The following is a 22,508-nucleotide window of genomic DNA, read 5'->3' on the forward strand; positions in this document are numbered from 1 at the left end:
TTCTACTAACGGCCAGTATTTCCATGATTAACTAGCCAATTGACACACTTGGTGGTAACTTTTCTAAACATCTGTTTATTGAGTCACCAGAGTTCCAAATGGTGAAGTTGAAATCATCACTTTGTAAATTTTACGGACACCATCACGAGTTGGTTGACCGTTATGGAATATCCGTTTCACAGATGATATCGGATATGTTGTGTTATGTCGTAACTACAATCCCGTTCCCTTTTCACGAATGTGACCTACCGAATTAGACTATTTACCCCTATTTGTGACATTTTTACCTATTGTTTTTGTTTGTTTTGTTCACACATCGTTGTCAATATAATGGAATTTGATGCGACTGTCATACAAGAGAGAGGTTTAGCTAGCTTTAAAACCAGGTTCAATCCACCATTTTCTAAATAAGAAAATGCCTGTACCAAGTCAGGAATATGACAGTTGTTATACATTCGTTTGATGTGTTTGAACTTTTGATTTTGCCATTTGATTGGAGACTTTCCTTTTTGAATTTTCCTCGGAGTTCAGTATTTTTGTGATTTTACCTTCTATTTCACTGCATTTGTGGATTTTTTTAAATGATTTTACCATTTTTTTTAAATAATAGATACTAAAATCCAGAAAATGACTGCATCAATGATATTTTATGTCAGCACAGAGTGCCGACTATTTGAATGGTGATACTCTCGGAGACTAAATTTCCACCGGCAGTGATATCGATCTCGTGGTTATTATACTCAACAAAGTTACCAGGATTATAATTTAGTACGCAAGACACCCATTTCGCATACATAAGAATCTCCGTGTAGTAGCTTTTGTATAAAAAAACCCAACAACAATTGTAAAGATAAAAAATGTTTGCAAAAGGAAAATATTGAAAGAAATAAGTGTGTGCATCAATTTACAATTTCCAGGTTCATTTCTGTTTTTAACACTACATTGTCTGAATGGATTTTGGCTTTCTAACATTTTACCATTTTGGTTACATGAGTAACTTGAATACAGAAACATATTTCGTCAGACCCACTAAATTGGGTATAAATACATACATATACATTTCTTTATTTACATCTGGTGGTTGCGTTTTTCATAAAGAGTGTCATCCGTTATGTTATCAATAAATCGATAATCTATAATTTTACATACACTTTTGATTTATATTCAATGTTAATGATTGGTTACTTACCCTGGTTTACCTCCTTCAGGAAATGATCTCCTAACAAGATTTTGAAACTGAATATATAATTCTTACCATTTTTCAAATTTCATTTTTTAATAAATTTCCAATTGATTGTCACTTTTTATAGGGTATACAAGTAATGAATTATCCATTTGCCAAATAAAGAAATTCTTGTAGATTATTTCCTAAAACGAATTGCTCGATTATATTTGTGTATTGATAAGATGTAATTAATGCTCATAAACATCTAGATTGAAAGTATCGAAAAAGCGATTATGAAAGGGTAAAAACCCCCAGATATAATGAGATCCTTAAGAGTGCACATTTAAGGGAAAATACGAAAAAAATATTTTTGTTTATATATATATAATTACCTGTGACTGTTTTTGAGGAACTATAGCCAGCTATGCCATTAAGTCTAGCGAATCTTTTAGGTCCGACTCTTTCTGGAACTCCTCCTGACTTTGGAATGCGTGATATATAACTACAATGGTGAAACGAATGCAGATTAAAATCTTTATCGAAATCATAAGTATATTTATTTCGTTATATGTATGTCCTTTTCTTAATGCAATTTTTTTTCTGTAGTTTAACAGCAAACAGTGTAATGCATACTTTTGTTACTAACAGCTCATTGAAGGAAACATTAAATTTGAGAGAAAAAAAACCTTTATCTGAAATTAACGTAAAAAGACAATTTCCACTGCCATTTTCGAACTTCGGTACAAACATCGATAAGATCCAGGTGCAGTAATTATGCGATGTAACATATTTGAATAGGTGTGGCATACGCTTTGACATGTTACGATGCAATTGGAAATGATAATAAATCCTTAAACTGTTTATAAATTATGTTCTAATAAATGAAAATTTACATGCCAAAGGATTATAGCAACGAAGACCTTAAATTGACCCTAAAAATCAACATTTGTTATACAATATGAAAAACCTATATTTATGATCTTAAATATGCAAATTCAGAGAAACAAAACACTTTTGTTGTCTGCTGTTCGTTTTAACAATGTCAACATCTTCAAAAGGTTAAAATTTAACAAGTGTTTAGCGTAATTTTCTTTATTTTATGCATTTGTAAGATCTATTTCCTTCGGAAAAATATTTACCACACCCTTCGACCAAAATTAAATTGATATAAAAAGATGTATGTGGGTCAGATACACATCATAACAAAAAATTATGATGATCCTTTCATGCGGCCAATTGCGTTTGAAGCCAAAACTATTAAAATGTGTGCAAAAATTAGTCAAAATTATTATTTTTCATTTATGTCACAATTATGACATCACAATATTTTTAATGCCACTGAACTAGTTGAATTTGTTATTTTCAGATATCTTATCATATTTTGTCATAAAATTATAATTTTTATTGCTAAATTTAAAGTTCACGAAATTTTAAGGCCAATATCTTCGTGAACCTTCTCCTTTGTGAGACAGTTCTCGAAACTATTTCTAAATCGTAACTTCTCCAAAACGATACATTTTTCTTTTAATAGACTAGTTGCTGGTACATAAAATTGCTTTTTAACGATGCAATATAATCATAAGGGCACCAACCTAATTTTCGATAAAAATCATTCATAACGAACTTAAAAAACAATGCCGAAATAAGCGGATTTTTGAAAAGCCATATTTGACGTAAAAATTGTATAAAGAGGTTCATTAATCAAACGTTTACACAGAAATCATACGGTTCTTTTATATCAATAAATCAGAAATTTATATAGCAGCAGCAAGTCAGTTTAGCAAAACATGGACTGTCCAATAAGAAATTACTATGTTTAGACAATTTTAAGAATGTTTTTAGCCATCTTAGCTGGTCTTACTGCATTTTTCTTTTTTGATTTAAAAAAAAACAATTTCATAAATTGATGTTTTCCATACATTAAAGCGAAACATGAATATTATTTTCCATTTTCAGTTTAAAGTTAAAAACATCGATACGTTGAAGTGAATATGGATCTGCAATACGCTGTAAAACTTTAACTGGAAATAGAAAATTAAATCATTTAAATGTGCTGTTTCTTAAATATCTTTGAATATTAAAAATGTGTTCGAATAGATGTATAGTCACATACTCATTTTTCAAAAACCATACATTTTCTTTAAAATAGATTTGTTGTTGGCATATAAAAAGGCTTTTTTAATGATTTGTTATAAGCAAAGGGTCACTAAATTTATTTTACAAAAATTCAAGGTGAACTTCGACAAACAACGTAGAATATTATACGCAGTAAAGCCGTAGTAAATGTATTTATTTTCTATATTTCTAAAAGAACATAGTACAAACAATGGTTGATACATCAAAATTGTACTCGGTGATAGATTGAAGCTGTTTTGTCAATTAACCAAATATTTATCAAGCAACAGCAGGTCAATTTATAAGAATAAATTATGGACTATTATTTTTCCCTTATAAGACAATTGTTTTAGCCGGTCTACGTTCATTTTATACAATATTAATAAACAGAGAGATAAATGAATTATTTTTTCCGTTTAAATGAAGTTTAAAAAAGGGAAAGATAAAAAGGCACGTTAAAAATAAAATAAATCGTTACAATATAGAAAACACAACGACCATAGTCCAAAATAAACTACACAGAAATCGGGATTGGGAGCATGAAACCGAGAGCGGTATGAGTTGTGCGCGTAGGTGGTTGTTTATATGTGTTGTCAACTTACTTTTTAATCCAGCAAGTGAAATACAAATAATCTCCCAATATAACAATGCCAAAATAATGAGCTTTTTCCTCTTGTAGAACAACTGTGATATCAGAGTTTTTTAAATCCATTACTTCAATCTTGTCCTGGAACGCGTCTACCCAGTATAGTTTATTTTCTGAAGAAAAGTAAATAAATGCAAACAAGATTCTAAAACACAATATTTGTTTTTGCTCTTTCAAATTGATACAGATTAAAATTGGAGGTAGCTTTTTCAACACATTATAAACTAAACTACACAGAACTGATAAAAAACGTGTTTGTGCAAAACTTTAAAAAGGCTGCTAATATAAAAATGAGGACAACTAAAGAGACAACTATCCACCAATTCAACAATGAGAAAAAAACCATTATCGTATAGTCGGCTATAAAAGGCCCTACATGGAAAATGTGAAAAAGTTCAAACGAGACAACTAACGGCCTAATTTATAACAAAACAATTTACTTAAAACACATATTGTACACAGGAACCAACGACAATATCTGTACAACGGCTCCTGGCTTGGGAGTAGCACATAAAATAATTTGGCGGGGGTGGGGGGGATTTTGTGAGCGCTAAACCCCCTTTACTTAGAACATAGATGTAACAGCAAAACCTAATGGCAAACTATAAAATTCAGTTGAAATTTGATTAACTCAAAAGATCGTTAAGAGGCAAATAAACTTAATTAAAAGATAAGGGACTCGTTGCACCGAAATAAGAGTACTGAAAGCTACTTCAAAGATAACAACAACTTATAAATAAATCATGTTATCCCAGGCTACAGTATCAACCAGTACACATCCCACGGATTTAGTGTAAAAACGTAATAAACAGTCGGAGAAACGTTTGACCTTGTGTAATGTCAAAAATATAAGTAAACAGTATCGACAGGATGTAGAATCATGAGTTATCATAACTCATAACTGTACATATATAGCAATATAAATTTAATTATGTTTTATTTTGAAAAAAAAATCAATGTTATTACCGATAAAAACAATATTCAAAGATTTTTCTACTTTATTAGATTGACAACCTTTAAGAATAAGTGTATTCAAAGGATCAATTCGTTTACATGGATCGTGTCTAAATGTACGGGCTTTATACACAATATCACCGTAAAAATTAGAATGTGATATCCCGTTTTTAATAGAATTCTTCAGGTACAGCCAAACTTTCCTATCAAATCTTTTCTGTCTATGAAAGAATTTGGTAAAGGTTTTATTTAAGTTGTGGTAACGAAATCCCTTACTTGATAACTTACCAGTTATACATAAGTTACGTTTATTGAAATCTCAAACGTGACTTTAGACACGGGAATAGCGAACACTTTGTAAAATATACACCAAGTCAGGAGTATGACGGTTGCTTTCCGTTCGTTCCGTTGCTTGATAAAGTCTTACGTTTGAATTGTCAGTTAACGTTTTTAAGGAATTCCCCTTTTTTATTTTACCTTGCAGTTCAGTATTTTTGTTAGGCTTTATTATGCTCATAAACGTTTACCTACATCTATCTTCAAGAAAAGGTTAAAAAAAGACAAAAGACAAATAGAACAAAATTATTAGAATACCATAAGAAATAAAGTTCAGATATGATTGTTACAGTTAAATGCGACTTGGAAGAATCTAATGTAAAACTAGAATGAAAGTTGATCTTTCCAATGCACTGGTAATGATATATTACATGTATTTCATAATTATCTGTTCTATATTTCTTTTCTTAAATGAATAACGCTTATAAGCCTGGTAAAGTTTATTTTTATCCCTGAATGTTTTTTTTTTTTCTTTTCAACAAAAGTTCGTTTTATTTCTCCAACAGTTGTGCATTTCCTTTTTCTCACTGTGACATTGAGCGTTCCTTGTGAAATTTCAATGCGAAGAATCCAATTGTTATGAGACAATACGGTAAATATGCGTTTTTTTTAACAATTATGACTACAAAAAGTGTTTTTTTCTTAATTTAATAATCTACACATTTGAGATACTCATTTATCACTGACAATCATAATAATACCTTGTGTATCAATGGTTATTCCATTTGGCCAACTTTTGGTAGTAAAATTTACTAGAACATATCTGTCTGAACCGTCCATTGCTGCTGTCTCAATTCTAGCATCATCTCCCCAGTCCGACCAATATAGACGTCTACATAATACAAGGAAGTTATTAAATAACCATCTCAAATCAAAGTGACTTCAATTCTTAGGTAAAGCGAATTCGACAAAAATCATAATTTTAACATATAGCAAAAACATTTCCAACTAACTATGAGATAGAAATATTATTTCTCTACATCTTTGATACTCTTTATTTAGTGGAAAATACATACTGTTAAAATATTGTGATAGGTTATATCCAATTTTTTTTAAAAAACAACAATCATTTGAAATGTTTTGCTTATGTCATTTATCTAATAAAACGGGTCATAATTATATCGTATTTACATAATTTAAAATGAAATTAAAATAAATACACTTGTATGATCTTTTAAGATATCAACAACAAAATTCAAGAAATGTGGTTTAAAAAGCTGATAAAATGTAAAATTGAATCGTAAATATAAGTTTATCTGAAGCAAATAATAATTCATATAAGTAAGGATAAAACAATCTCTTTAAGGTCAAGGAACAGTAAATGGGTTATGTCACAGATTTTGGAAATTTTTGCATACAACTTTGGTTCGCTGAATTATATCTGAAAATCGAAAAAATAATTCCTTAATCTCTTTTATTTTCAGAAATATTACTGATTGAATTCTTTTAAAAAAGGTGAACCCATGTATAGGAAGCACATAAAATCGACAAAAAAACGTTTATAAATTTGTCTTAAAATCATCAAATTTCCAATTTCTAAAAAAAAATATATGTTGTTGATACATAAACATCCGTTTTAATGATATAAAATAATTTATATGGTCACCGACTTCGTTTTTGGTGTATTAATCAATCTGTTACCTTGTTGGTAGTAAAAAAAACGTCAAAAATCGACGTTTTACGGCCTACAATGCTATGAATTTACGATTATTTCAACGTTTTGTGGTATTTTTTCACCTAGTACACACTTTGATTGATGTATACTGTTAAAACGAAGTCGGTAACCTTATTATTATTTTACATCATTAAAACTGAAATTTGTCTACCAACAATATATAGTTTTTAAGAAAAATCTATGTATTAAACATTGGGAATTTGATGATTTTAAGACAAATTTAAGAACGTTTTTGGCAGATTTTATGTGCTTGCTATACAAATGTTCACCTATTTTGAAAGAATTCAATCAGTAACATTTCGGAAAATAAAAGCGATAAAGCGATTTTTTTTCTATTTTCAGTTAAAGTTCAACGAGCCAAAGGGGTATGCAAAATTTTTAGAAAATCTGTGACATAGCACATTTACTGTAACTTGACCTTAAATGATTTCATGTATTTTGTCATAGTGCATACCCTTTCCATGGATGTACTACAATTGCTCTTGGTTGGTCTAGTTTTTCTGAGATTATAACTTTGTTGTATTTGCTCTGAGATAGACTTAGAACTGAGATTTGGTTTAAACCAGTGTCAGTTATAAAAAGTAATCTATTTATATAGTCGACTGCCAATCCATCCAATGTAGAAACTACGTCAATAGAAAATATAAACAATTGTAATCCGTAAATGACAATAAGAAGTTAAGTCATTCTGTGTTTTGTGGATTTGAAACAAAATACATAAGTAAAATTCAAATTCTCGATTTTCATTTTGTTGTATTAATAAAGTAAAGTAAGTGAAAGTTTCATTTTTTCAAGGTTTTAACCTGAATATAGGAGTTCCTATAGTTAGTAAACGACAAGATAATGTATGATATATTATCGTTGAATTGTATCAATTATGTTTACTCTACATCTCCTTTAATTCATATTGATCGATCAATTTGTTATCTGTTACAATTACAATTCAACTATTGCCATGTGAACCAATTAATGTTTTATCTCAGTTCACATTAAAATGAGTGCAAACAAAACTTATGTCTGCATGCGCCAATTTTCAACCGGGGCTCGAACTAACTAACATAGTTTTAAAATTAATTACTGATATACTCCTTCGAATGTGCTTCAAGATAATATTTTCAAGAGAAGCATCCTAGTATATTTTATTCATGTATATGCAAGTGAAATTATGGGGCTTATGTACAGAAACTTGTAATATTCCATTTGATACATTGCTACAAGCATCATTTCAATTCTATCAAAATAAAAGTAACTAATACAAAATGACAAAATATAATTGATCTGCCGATTTCGTTGTATTATAAGTCATTTTACTCGTTTTAGAACTATATTCTTCAGACTTAAAAATCAGACGCAACTTAACCAACGTATAAATCTCATGAATCCATGAAGAACATATAAATCAAAGTAAAATACAATCTACTAAGGTTATAGCATTGATGTCAAATAAATATATATACGCAGTAATATCTAGTCCATTTCTATCAAAGGATAGTTGTAAATAGTGTTACGTATACTTGTATGCTTTTCAGTTCCAGTACTGTTGCTTAATGTATTGAATAAGAAAATAATGTGCTACTGAAATTTGCTAGAATGTGTCTGGTAATTTATTGTTTATGAGACTAACACAATTTGAACAATAACTATTAAATTTTGTACCTTCGGGATTAGCTTGTAAAACTATTTCTGATGTTCCATAAATAGATGCAGACTTAACAACTTTTGCCTCATTATCAGTCCAATGAACCTTCTGAGTGACAGGATCATAACCAACTGCTATTGGTCGATATAACTCTGATGTAACTATCGGATTCACTTTTCCTGTTTTCATTCCGATTTGATACAAATGTTGTTGATAAGAATCTGCCACAACAAGAAAGTCATCTCTTTGAATTTCTAAAATAATAGGTTACAAAATTTCAAAACGATCAACAAAAGATAATCATTTAGTTTTTATCGAAACAACCTTTTAACCACATTTAATAAGGTATTAAGATATAAATAAAAGTCGATACGAGCGTTAACGTTTTGGATTTTCACTATTGGCCTAAAGCATCATTAATGAAACATTAGTTTTTCGAAATGCGCAACCGTTGCATCACTATCATTTTTAGGATCCGGCTTCTACTGGTTTTCTATTTGTCCTCGAGGGTAGCACTAGAACCGTTTTTTGAATGAACATACGGAAATAATCTTGTTTGGCTTTTCGTATGATAATTTTTGGCTATATTTGCTCGTCAACGATCGTAACAGGTTTTGGGTCTTCTACTTGTTTGACCTCGAAAAAGAGTGCAGAGACATTAATTGTTTGTCGAAATACGCATCTGATGCAGTAAATTTTGCACCGTTGAATGCTTTTACTACCAGTGGGTTGAAACCAGCATATGTTGGGACATTATCAGTCTAAGGGGGTTGTTCCAAAAAAGTAACACAAGACTTCAGTTTTGGCATTAAAATATGATAGTGTTTTATTGAATTTGCTGTTTTTAAACTTTGGAAGTCATTTGAAGCTAAGGAATATATCTCCCTTTCCATAGTCCTTATTCCTTTTTTGTGCGTAGCTGTACTTTAAATTTGCTAGTGACCTTTGGAAAACTTTCGGATTTTTAAACGTTTTGGCCTCGATCGTCACAGAAGAGACATTTATTGTCGTAATGTGCATCATGTGCAGTTAACTTATGAATATTAACGCATTTTAAAGTATTCGTATAGTCATACACGATGGATAAGCACCAATAGCATATGACTGTAAGCTTTAAATCCCATAGATGTAACAAAACCTTAAGCATTAATAACAAAAACTTTGAAGGGATAACGATGACCAAACCACTCAGAACAGGTATACAAATGTATAATTGGGTTAGTTCTATTTGTGCTCTATCATATTACCTCGATCATTGGAAGAACAAACAAGGTACACAAGAATTTAGATTAGACGTGAAGTCTTCATTAAATGACATTAATTTTCCACAGTCTCAAAACGCAACGATAAAATTTATATAGTAAAAGTATGCTTGCAGTTACTCATATCAAATCAGTTGATTATGTTATCGGGTCATCCAACTAATATATTTCTCTTTTCACAATGGCCTCATATGACATGGTTATAAATAGCTCAAGACACATTAAATGTTAAATTACAAGGGAAAAATATTTCAATTTAATTATCTTAAGATATAATAAGCCGATACATATTATCCTTTATATTAAAAAAAAATACAATATATAAATCGCTTACGCCTTATTGAAAGTACGGAAGCGTATAGGTATCTTTTTTGTTGTTGTTGCTATTGACCTGTTGCGTTATATCATACTTATCGTTAAATAATACTTATCGATATATTTTATGTCGACTTGTGTGGCGATACCGCAATAAATTATGAAAAATATTGCGAAATATTGTGTTATATCAAGACAATAATATTATATATATAAAAAATTATCGATGTCGATATATTTATGTTGATACAAATTATAATCGAATTTAATTATATCGATTAAAAATGACAATCAATTTATTAATTATATTTATCTCAATATTTCGAGAACAATACCACTAAATGTTTCTTATATTACGATATATTGATATACTAGAAAATGGTTTGTTGCCTTATTTCGACATATATCGATTTTTAATTCATAGAATGATTGACACCGACGCACTTTTTGAAGGCGGGAGTTTTACCCAGTTTCCGATTGCACCTAGTGCGGACAAAAGTATTGCCGTAGGAAATTGTTTTATTAACTCTGAGGTAAGAGTGGGGTAGGGTGTGACCCCAACTTTGGACGTATTGTTTAAAAAACTAAGCCGAACTACACCCTGGATTTTTTCTCAAGTAGACCCCAATTACCCACCTTCCCTTTGCACCTAGTGCGGACAAAAGTATTTCCGTAGGGAATTGTTTTATTAACTCTGAGGTAAGGGTGGAGTAGACTCAAGCTAGCATTATAAGACTCAAATGTTTTAAACTATATATTACGCTTTTTATTTTAACAATCGAACTCGTCTAGGGCATAAGTACTAAGAGCTGTTTTAGAGGCAATATCTGATTTTACCTCTGGTACCATGGTCAACGTGTAGAATCTCTTTGTTTGGCATGTCGGCAATAGTTAAATCGGACTATGTGACATATCAGGTCCCCCTGTTCATCATATGCTGACACATTTGTACGGGTCTAGGGCATAAGTGCTGTGTGTCATTTTAAAGGCAATATCTTCTACCTCCGGTACCTATGCCAACGTAGAGAATCTCTTAGTTTGGCCAACCGGCAATAGTTAAGATGGACTATGTGACATGCCAAGTACCTGAACCCTATGCTGACAAACTCATGCGGATAAGGGCATAAGTCCTATAGACCATCTAAGAGGCAATATCTCCTTCTACCTCAGGTAGTATTGGATTTTAGGGAATAAAGTATTGTATGATACCATGACCAACATGGAGAATCTGTTAGTTTAGCCAGCCGGCTAAAGTGAAGTCGCACTATGCTACATACCAAATACCTCCCCCCCCCCCCCCCCCTCCCCTCTTTTCCCATTTCTCACAAACTCGTACGGGTTTAGGCATTACCGCGATGGGCAATTTTAGTGGCAATGTCTCGCTCTTCCTCTGGTACATTGGCCAATCTGGAGAATCTCTTAGTTAGGCCAGTCGCCAATAGTTACTTGGACTATATGACATACCAGGTACCCATCACCCTATGCTGAAAAACTCGTACGGGCCTATGGCATAAGTACTATTGGCCATTTTAGTGGAAATTTCTACCTATACGTCTAGTACCACGGACAACGTGGAGAATGTCTTAGTTTAGCCAGCCGGCTCATTTTTCAAGACTTTGAAACTTAAATTTCAATGAAAGAGGATACGAGTTTTGTGTAATCAACTCCTACTACAGTTTGTAATCCAGATCCCATACACTTTACAAAAAGATTGAACATATGTTAAAGTTGTGCACCTCATATGATGGAATTCGTTGAGTGATTTTTTTCAACCTATTCTTGGAACTTAGTAATTTTTCAGCAATATTTATGAAAGGGGTACAACTTTGGTGTAATCAACTCCTCCTAAAGTTTTTCACCTGGAAACTTCACTGGAAGATTGTACATATGATTTCCAAACTTGGGAACTTATATAGAAATAAGAAGATGTGGTATGCGTGACAATGAGACAACTCTCCATCCAAGTCACAATGTGTAAAAAGTAAACAATTGTAGGTCAAAGTACGGCCTTCAATACGGAGCCTTGGCTCACACCAAACAGCAAGCTATAAAAGGCCCCAAAATGACTAGTGTAAAACAATTCAAACAGGAAAACCAACTGTCTAATCTATAAAAAGAAACGTGGAACGAGAAACACTTATGAACCACATCAACAAACGACAACCACTGAACAACAGGTTCCTGACCTAAGACTTAGTCAATTTTCAGCAATGTTTATGAACAGCATTGTCGTGTGGATTTTAAACGAATTAAATATAAGGGTGAAAGGGAATCTGGGTAGCTGAGGTCTACTTGAGAAAAAATCCAGGGTGTTGTTCGGCTTAGTTTTTTTCAAAAAATAGGTCCAAAATTGGGGTCTGACACCCTACCCCACCCTTACCTCAAAGTTAATAAAAAATTCCTACTATTAAAACTATTGTCCGCACTAGGTCAAAAGGAAGCTGGATAGCTGAGGTCTACTTGAAAAAAAATCCAGGATGTTGTTCGGCTTATTTTTTTTTTTTAATGGGTCCAAAGTTGGGGTCTGACACCCTACCCAACCCTTACTTCAGAGTTAATAAAAAATTCCTTACGGTAATATTTTTGTCCGCACTAGGTGCAAAGGGAAGCTAGGTAGCTGAGGTCTACTTGAGAAAAAAACCAGGGTGTAGCTCGGCTTAGTTTTTTTTTAATAGGTCCAAAGTTGGGGTCTGACACCCTACCCCACCCTTACCTCAGAGTTAATAAAAAAATTCCCTACGGCAATACTTTTGTTCGCACTAGTTTTAAACGGAAACTGTGTGAAACTTCCGCTTTCAAAGCGCGCCCGTGTCAATCATCCTATATATTAAAAATCGATATATGTCGAAACAAAGCAACAAACCATTTTCTAGTATATCGATAAATCGTAATATAAGAAACGTATAGCGGTATTGTTCTCGAAATATTGAGATAAAGATAATTGATAAATTGATTGTCATTTTTAATCGATATAATTAAATTCGATTATAATTTGTATCGACATAAATATATCGACATCGACTTCAAGTCAATATTTTTTATATCGAATTGTTTTGATATAACACAATATTTCGCAATATTTTTCATAATTTATTGCGGTATCGCCACATATATCGATAAGTATGATATTACGCAACAAGTCAATAGCAACAACAGCAAAAAAAGATACCTATACGCTTCCGTATATGAAAGACCAAAAACAAACGAATATTTCTTCTACTACATATAGTATTTTCGTTTGTTCATTTATTAAAGTTGGTTTAGAAAAAAATGGGTAAAATGAAATGTTCCTCTTCTGAAGTAAATAATTGTGTTAGTATAACGACAGGTGCCAGATCAACAGCAGAGTCTTTTAGTTCCTCTTCTCAAGTAAACAATTGCGTTGTTATAACGACCGGTGCCAGAAAAAGAGCAGAGTCTTTACTTTCTAAATAGTAATTTGTACACTGTTGTTTGTCTATTTGTCATTTTCTTCTTTTGTATTTTTCTTTCTTTTTTTCGTATTTCTGACTCTTTTTGTATATAATGTTTCATTTGCACTGACTATAAGCACAACATATGTACAGTATAACAATACCTGAATTACACGATCTCCCGTCATCAGATAACGTATAGCCAAGACCACACTCACAATAATGAACATTTGTCTTCTTCTGTAAGCAGATTTGTTCACAGTTTCCGTTGTTATTTCCACAAGACACTGCAGTTTCATTAAAAGATCAAAAACACAATGTTTAACGACTTTTATAAGATGACAGCGATTATAAGAGTTTTTGACAACAAATGTTTGTTTGAAGTTTAAACAACAAGTTGAAGCCAAAGAGATTCTTTGACAACGAATGCGACTAGAATATCAATGGCAACATAACTTATATACCGCAGAGCTCTAGCACAATCAACTACAGATTTTTCATTATGTTCAAGCTTTAATAGATGAGTGTTTAAGTTGTGTCATATAATGAGAACTAATTAAACAAGCATTATTAGAATCATGATCTTAATAATTAAAACAAAGTTCATTAACAAATAGGTGCTTTAGCTAGATTAATCTTTTTCTTTATAAAGCCTTGATACTAACGTGCGGCATTCGTGCTTGATTTTATGTTCACAACAGTGTCAATAATGCTTTAAATATAATACAAAAACTTGCCAGCCCAAAAATGTAATTCTAACTTTAATAGGTTAATTATCAGACGTGTCCAAACAAGTATTTTTAAGCTTGTATTATTAAATGATATTTCGATATAACGCTTTCCTTACTCCTTGATGCCGCGTCCTAAGCAGCAAATACCAATTTTAAAGTCTTTGGTTTGACCCGGCCGAGTTCGAACCCAGGACCTCTCACACTCGATGCAAACATGCTACCACGAGACCACCAATGCGTTATTTAAACGGGTTGGCACATAGTTCAGACGTTTGCTATCGTACTAATAAACACTTTAAATCATACTGAAAATATGGGAATGTGGGATGGTTGAATAAACAACTATAATCTAAAAAGCAAACGACAAAGATACAAAGACGCACAGATCACCATGTAATAAGCTATTAAGGGTCCTCCGGAAAACAGAATGTGAAACAACAAACAAAAGGCTTCATTTAAGCTAATAACATTATACGAGGACAATAAAATCATGTCAACTACTTGACTATAGGCTTGGGACATGCACACACAGATTGTGTTGAGTTTATAGCTGTTTAAAATCACTCAATAATTCTTCTTGGAAAGTGTACCAAATTTGAATAAACTGTACAAGTCAGTTGGAAAGGGGTTCACTTATCAAATCGGTACTAGGTAGAAACTATTAAAGAGGAAAAAGGCACAGCGTACCAATCTAAGAATACTAGCAGTTACTGATATCTATTTTAAAGCCAAATTTTTATTTACAAATTAACTATGTTTTCCCAGACAGGTATATAAACCAGTACACCTACAAATGATATAGTGTAATGATGTCATAAGCAGTCTTCTAAAAGCTGGCATTGGGCAATTTCAAAAAAATATGCATCGACAGAATGTAAACTATAAGTGTTGATAATTGAATAGCAATACTTGTTTAATTTTGTATTAAAGTATCGAAATTAAAATCAATGTAAGTATCGATTAAGACAAAATTCAAAAATTTAACTTCAATGTTAAATTAACAACCTTTCAGAATAATAAGTTTTCTCAAAAGGTCCCAAAGTTAATGGATTTTATCTTAAGTTACAAACTAATGTTAATGTTAAAAACAAGATGTAATATTCCGTTTGCACCCACACTTCAAAACCAAATATGTGTATCTATTTAAGAATGAAATAAAAGGTTCTAAGTTATTTGCGCTAACGAGATCCCTAGATAACAAACTCAAAATTTATACATAAATTGCATTTATTGACATCGAGTGCATCACTTCGGACACGGGTAACCACCATTATTTACAATAGGTAATCATAAATATCCTGACAACACGTTTCATTTGATATCCGATTGGACTGTATTTTGGTGTATAGTGCTTGAAAAAAAGCATTATGCAATCAGAGGACACTTTTGGCTTCTTCACTTGTTATTTATGAAAACTTCATTTGAAAAAGATGTGTTCTTTGCTTTTACCTTTAATGTGAGTTTATGTTTTGTTACAATTGTGATGCTGACATATTACCCAAAGAAAAAAATATACATGTACATCTGCATTAAAAGAATCCATGAAGTCCGAACGGCTCATATGGGACTCTAAGGAATATCAAGACCAAATTATATATGTAAAATTTCAAGAAAATGCCAATAAAGGAAACCTGGATAATAACTGCTGACAAGTCGTTTAAAGATTTTTTTTATCAAATTTGATATGTGTACATCGCGTCTTATGCATTTTTATTTGTACTGTTAACATTTCTCTTTGTGCACTGTCCACTTTTTGCCTAATATTAGATCATAATGGCAAATTGGGGAAATAGGCATTAGAAGGCAATTAGAAAAACAATTCATTTATTTTTTGTGCATCCGATGCGTTTTTCTGGATTGACCCTTATCTATAAAAGAACCAATTAACCATTCAGTAAGTCTTTTTTGCTGATCATGATTGTTAAAGTCCTCCCTCGGGAAAAGTTGACTTTAGATGGATTTGGTTATTCGTTTTAATCCCTTTTCTGGTAACATACTTCTTATGTATTCATATACTTATATACCTTTCGGAATTTTTGGCCATAAATGCTCTTCAACTTCATTTTTTTATTCGAATGACACTGATGAGTCTTTTGTAGACTAAAAGCACGTCTTTGGTTCAAAATTATAAACCTGGTATCTTTCGTGAGTTAATTTTATTAATCATCGGTTTTCAAGTTTCCATTATCATGAAATATAGACTGTCCAAGAATCAGTAGTATTGACTGAAACATTGATATTGTCCGAGCTGCAAGTGATGTTATTATGTCCTCCTCATTTATAACTATGTTTATTTCATTAAAAATAAACAAAAGTTTAAAAAAAAATGCTTATTCTCAAAATCCAGAAATACTTACAATATAAGTTTTTTGTCTGAGTGTTTCTGACGAATGTAAATCCAGACAAGCGCTTCGAACGCATCAAATTTAAAAGTGTTGTTTTCATTTTGTCTCGATCTACTATAACTATAAAGATTACAGCCGAAACACAAAAATGGCTATACCTCCAGTAAAGAGTCCATTGAATATTACTTTAAAATCTTGCATTGTCGGTCATTATTACCAATAATCCTGTCTATCTCTTATATTTTCAAGAGAGTATAAAAGGAATACATAAGGAAATGTCAGTACCAAGTCAGGAATATGATAGTTGTTTTCCATTCGTTTGATGTGTTTGAGCTTTTGATTTTGCCATTTGATAAAAGACTTACCGTTTTGAATTTTCCTTGGAGTTCGGTATTTTTGTTATTTTTACTTTTTGGTAAATACATTTAAATTCAAGGTTTAAAAACTGCCTTTAATATCAACTGACATGTTTATTCAAACAACATTTGTTGTAAATCCTTTCTAGTTGAACAGTTTTGCCGGTAAACGATCATCTGCAAGCTATCCTTATGAAAAACATAGCAGCTGTTTATGTCAACACGTTTGCGTGTGTGAAGATGATGGATGGATGTTTAACGTCCAGCGGCAAATTAAATGCACATTCAGGACGACGTTTGCGTGCTTGAATTGATAATGTTTTGCCGTAGAATAGACAGAGAATGATTTTAAAAACTTATATTGTAAGAGTTTCTGGATTTTGAGAACCAGCATTTGTTTTTTTTTTTTTTTAAAACTTGTTTTTTTTTTAATGAAATAATCATTATAGTTACAAATGAAGAGGACATTGTCGTGATAAATAACATCGCTTGCAGCTCGGACAATATCAATGTTTCAGTCAATACTACTGACTCTTGGACATGATAATGGTCGTACCATAAGTAAATATTTCTGTTGCAACATATATATCTGTGGATGTTCATTCTACCACAAACAACTTAAAACTTTAACTAAATTCTTTCATAAATTCAAAATTTTGGTTTGGAAGTATAATTATTATAAGTTATGATTTGCTTTGGACTAGCTTTCACTAACTGCAAGAAATCTTTGATCGGTACTTTGTATCTTTTGGCTTTATATTAGTTATTTTGATGCTTCGTGTCAACCTTATGAGTCAAGCAATTTCCACGTGATTTTTTCAGTCTGTTCATATGTCGTGCTGTTACACCACTGTCCCAGGTTAAGACTAGGTTGAGCCCTCACAAACATGTTTAACCCCGCCACATGTTTTATATACCTGTAATTGGCTGGTTGTCGTTGGTTGCTGTATGTTATATTTGTTTTTCGTTTATTGTTTTGTCATTAATCGGGCTGTTGGTTTTTTCTTTTGAAATGTTTCGCATTTTGCTATTTCGGGACCTTTTATAGGTGACTATTGTACTTCTACATTGTTGTGGGCCTTATGCAGACCTACTGTTGCTTCTATCCACTGCATTTGGACTCTGTTTGGTAGTCGTCTCATTCGCAATCATACCACAGCTCCTTATTTTAATATTCAAGTAATCAAAAGTTTTATTCAACATACATACCCATTACAATTTACAGGTCTAATATTGATTTTTGTTCAACAATGTTCACAAAGTTTATTTATTATTATCCGAGGATGAAAAACTCATTCACATGAATGAAATTTTCTTAATCATTAAATCCGTGTACATTTTGTCGTTTAACATGGTTCACACATTTCCCGGCATGCAATGAGTAGTATCACAAGATTCTGACACTGTACTTCTCCTGACTAAATGAATAATCGATAAAACTATGGCTTTTTAATTTTTAAGTGATAAAGCCATAAAGGGTTGACTGTAAAACAGAAATATCTACCTGGTCTTATCCCATCCGGCATTAATACCAATACTTAAGATTTACGTCCGTAACGTGAAATGGAATGTCTTTAAAAAAGGAACAATGTCCTGTCGAAATGGGGACATTAATCCAATGTCTCGAGTAAATGGAGTAACACACTCTCTGCACATTTGAAAGCACCCTTGCACCCTTATTTAGGAATTTATAGGTGACCTGTTACAAGGGGAATGTTTTGCCCCTAAAGTAAATAAGTCATAAAAGTAAAGCTAATCATAAGGACGATTAAAAGCACGTAAATTGTAAGTCAATATGAACGAAATTGACGGATTTAATTGTGTAGAATATGTAGCATATACATAGTTGGGACCTTCAAAGGTTAAAAGTAGACCTTAAGCTAAAATATGATATATTTTTAAACTATTCGATACCCCGTGGAACGTACGTCCTTGAATGATGCTAAATTTATAATCTCATGAAGAAATTCTCTGTAGTATTTGCGTCACAACACTACCAAATTGTTTGCTGCTTTGTTGGTCGATACGAACACAAAACTTTATACGAGTACTTGACACTTTTTTAAAGTCCTAGATCCTGGACGTATTTTGAAGCCATCTATTAACTTCCGAAAGTTACTGTTGTTATTTTTCAGAAAGTTAATTATACCTAACCAAACCATGGAATGAAACAGTCATTGTAGAAATTAAAGCAATCTCACCACACAATAAAAATAACAAAAACAAATAAATAATATTCAATTCTTCTGATTTAAGTGTTTGAGTTATGTACTGTATGTTTTTAATAATGTATAAAATTGATATTCCAGTCCTGTTGATATAACAATACAAAAGTAACGAACAATAGGTATTTGCATAGAAATTTGCTATGCTGTGATAGTAAAAGTGTAAATGTTTTGTTTGAGGACAGTAACCAATTACATATACTACAAGTTGTTTAGTTTAATAAACTTTTAAAGATTTAAACTTACCATTAAATTGAGGTTGATTAGCCTTATCATAAGATATTACGTCATTTGCTTGACCAAATGGAGGATGTAGAATGCCTCTCATTTTCTTTCCAGTCGATATATCGGCTACATGAATACCGTTATTCTTGTCTTGATCAGTCCATATAAGATAATCCTGAAATATTTGAAAATGAAATGAAACCTTCTGAAAACAAAAAAACAAAACATGTTTTGAACGTCAAGTAAAAGGGTTGAGCCTACATGTGTATAAACAAATCACGTAATTTCACTCCTTTGACGTCATGCATTAAAAGCTGTTGTCAACGACTTTGGTAACAAAGTTGCATCAAAACGAAACGAGAGTGTGTAGCAACGAATATGAATCCTTGCATTTTATTTTTTATTTGCATTCGAAATCAACGTAATGAAAAAAAAACCTGATTTAACAATGCAAAAATCATAAGAAAAGAAACAATAAACTTGTTACTTAATGATAGTTTTAAGTAAATCATGCCCTACAATTTTTTTTTGTGAAATCAGATACTTGTTAAATATTCGTCGATGTTTGAATTCCTGGATTAGTTTTTATATTAGTATTATCAAGTAGATTTTATTGATAAATATTGTAATCTGGTATGATGTGCACTACAGTTGATTACCTGATAAATGCTAAGGCCAAAAAATGTTGACGATTGCTGTCTGAATCGAACGCTGATTTCCCCTGTTTTCAGGTTAAAACTAGATACTTGATTTAGCCCTGAATCAGCCCAGAACAGCCTGCAAAAATAAAATTACAACTATTTTTACTAAAAAATCTCAAGTCACTATAGTAGGTTAACCATTTTATTTTCGACGCGATATCACTATTAAATCTAGACTATTGTTGGCGAGGCACTCTATTTTTAAAATCACATGTTTGTCAAGCATAATATGAAAAGATAGTTCAACGAATCGATTTAAAAATTCTGCGATCCAAGAATTTATTTTAGTCATTTTGTCTTTATCTTGTTTCAGTCAAATTGTACTTTAATGATGTAAATATAATTTCGATGAAAGGATTGTAGAAACACCAGCCCCCTGACTTCCTTGACGAGCAATGTACGGAAACACCGGGAACAATAAGACGTAATTAATTTAAACTTAACTATGAGACAACGATTTTACAATCTATTATGAGTGGGTTTAACATGCTGCTCCATAAATAAAAGGAACGAACTTTGTGGTACACGCCTGGCTATTATATGTCAAACATAGCACACCTACATAGCTTAAGAAGTAAACATTGACTTTGTGGTATATTATTAACTCGAGGCATTCATTGTGCATAGATAGTTCAGTATTTAACTATAGAAATCGGATGCATAAGTTACGATAGAACTTTTGTAGCAGACAGGTGTGGCGTTTGATAAAAACGTGATTTGAAAATCTCTGATATCGAAGTAACTGAATGTCAAAACTAAAAAACACCCGAAGAAGAAAAAAGTGAACTATTGTCCCTACAGAAAGTAATAATTTTATCTGTTTTTAAAATTGTATAGTAAACACAAACTGAGCTATCATGATGATATCTATTGGACGTTACATGTAAAAGAGAGGCGAAAGATACCAAAGTGACATTCAAACTCACAAGTCGAAATAAACTGACAACGCCATGACTAAAAACGAAACAGACAAACAGACAAACAACAGTACACATAACACAACATAGAAAACCAAAGACTGAGTAACACGAACCCCAGCAAAAGCTTGGAGTGATCTTAGGTGCTCCGGAAGGGTCAGATCCTGCTCTAAATTGGCACCCGTCGTGTTGCTTATGTTAGTACAAACCCGGTAATAAGTCTAATTCGGTAGGTCACATTCGGGAAAAGGGGACTGGATAGAAGCTACGACAATTGGAACATATCCTCTATCATTTGTGAAACGGATATTTCATAACGGTCAACCAACTCGTGATGGCGTACGTAAACTTGACGAAGGGATGATTTCAACTTCACCACTTGGAACTCTTGGTTTAATAGCTTCCTTGTCAGCAGCAATCCTCTATCAAGGAAATCATGATAGGAAATACAAGCCCTGGGATATCGTATCAACTGGGAGATATATGCTCCGTATGCAGGCGCTGCTGGAATGTTGCAACATAGAAAAGGAAAATTCACAATTGGGAAGCTGAAATCATCTCTTGTGTCGTAAAGTTTTGTTTTCAACCGACCCTTCATTGTCAATTTCTAATGTAAGTGTAAATGTAAGTCAAGATATGAGGCAGACTTAACTGTATCTGTTGCATCCGTTATTTCAAGTTAGATGTGATAGATGCGTTAAACATAGTCACCAAATTTTGAATTATTTAGTGAGAGAACATCACCTACTAGTATATAGCGGAAAGTAAAGTTAAATGATGTTGCTAACTTCTTTCCTTTAACGAAGTTTCTGTATGAATTCAGCCTCATATGAATAAAGGAACAAGTCAGCAAGAAAAGGAGCATAGTTACTTACCATGGGAATGCCGATCGTTTGTTGTAAAAAACGTCCTCCAAACGTAACAAATATGTTGTCGATCAAGAAATCAAGCATCTTGATAATGTCAGTTTCAGAGAATTTTTTGTTTGAATCACAGTGAGTTTTTACAAATACGATTTATCCCTCTCTAGGACAAGATACTTGTATCTAAGTTGGCCATTCTTTTTTATGAAACAAAGCAAGATCAACTCTTTCAATGTGTCTTTTAGTTTGGAATGGAATACTTGTGTAAAGTGTAGAAAAGTCAAATGTTTTAATACTATTGCAAGACGAGAGAGTTTTGGAGTGTATGTACTCTAAAAGATCTTTGGAATTTTTTAGTACATGTGCATGTAAAATTTATAGATATAATAATTTTGTGCAGTAATTCTAATAAGGTCCTTTTTAAAATTTTGAATTTAAGACTCTTAACGGTTTTCACGGCGAAATATTGAATTCAACGGTCTCCTCTCAAAAAGTTCTGGATCACCTTTTCTATATGTTAAGTTACATCATTATGTGTTTGCAATTAGACCAAATTATGAATGAAATGGACTCGATGATGTTGGATAAACGTAAACGAGGCTGTAATTTACTACAAAATAACCAA

General features: G+C 32.1%; 1 protein-coding gene and 1 long non-coding RNA gene across 3 annotated transcripts in view; one reads left to right on the top strand and one right to left on the bottom strand.

Moving 5' to 3' along the window:
* Positions 1-22,508, bottom strand: part of LOC127737998 (low-density lipoprotein receptor-related protein 4-like) — a 91,793-nt gene that overhangs the window by 26,768 nt on the left and 42,517 nt on the right. For both annotated transcript variants that reach the window (XM_052248984.1, XM_052248983.1), the window contains exons 9-16: positions 20,062-20,179; positions 19,424-19,577; positions 13,685-13,807; positions 8,548-8,784; positions 7,346-7,517; positions 5,918-6,048; positions 3,883-4,039; positions 1,558-1,667 (exon numbers count right to left, since the gene is read on the bottom strand). In XM_052248984.1, coding sequence (XP_052104944.1) covers positions 1,558-1,667; positions 3,883-4,039; positions 5,918-6,048; positions 7,346-7,517; positions 8,548-8,784; positions 13,685-13,807; positions 19,424-19,577; positions 20,062-20,179 — 1,202 coding nt within the window. The remainder of the gene's footprint in view (positions 1-1,557; positions 1,668-3,882; positions 4,040-5,917; positions 6,049-7,345; positions 7,518-8,547; positions 8,785-13,684; positions 13,808-19,423; positions 19,578-20,061; positions 20,180-22,508) is intronic.
* The window catches only part of LOC127738023 (uncharacterized), a 160,279-nt gene that overhangs the window by 14,403 nt on the left and 123,368 nt on the right, over positions 1-22,508 (top strand). The window lies entirely within an intron of this gene.

Source organism: Mytilus californianus, unplaced genomic scaffold (assembly GCF_021869535.1).
Source record: "Mytilus californianus isolate M0D057914Y unplaced genomic scaffold, xbMytCali1.0.p SCAF_4, whole genome shotgun sequence".
Lineage (NCBI taxonomy): Eukaryota > Metazoa > Mollusca > Bivalvia > Mytilida > Mytilidae > Mytilus > Mytilus californianus.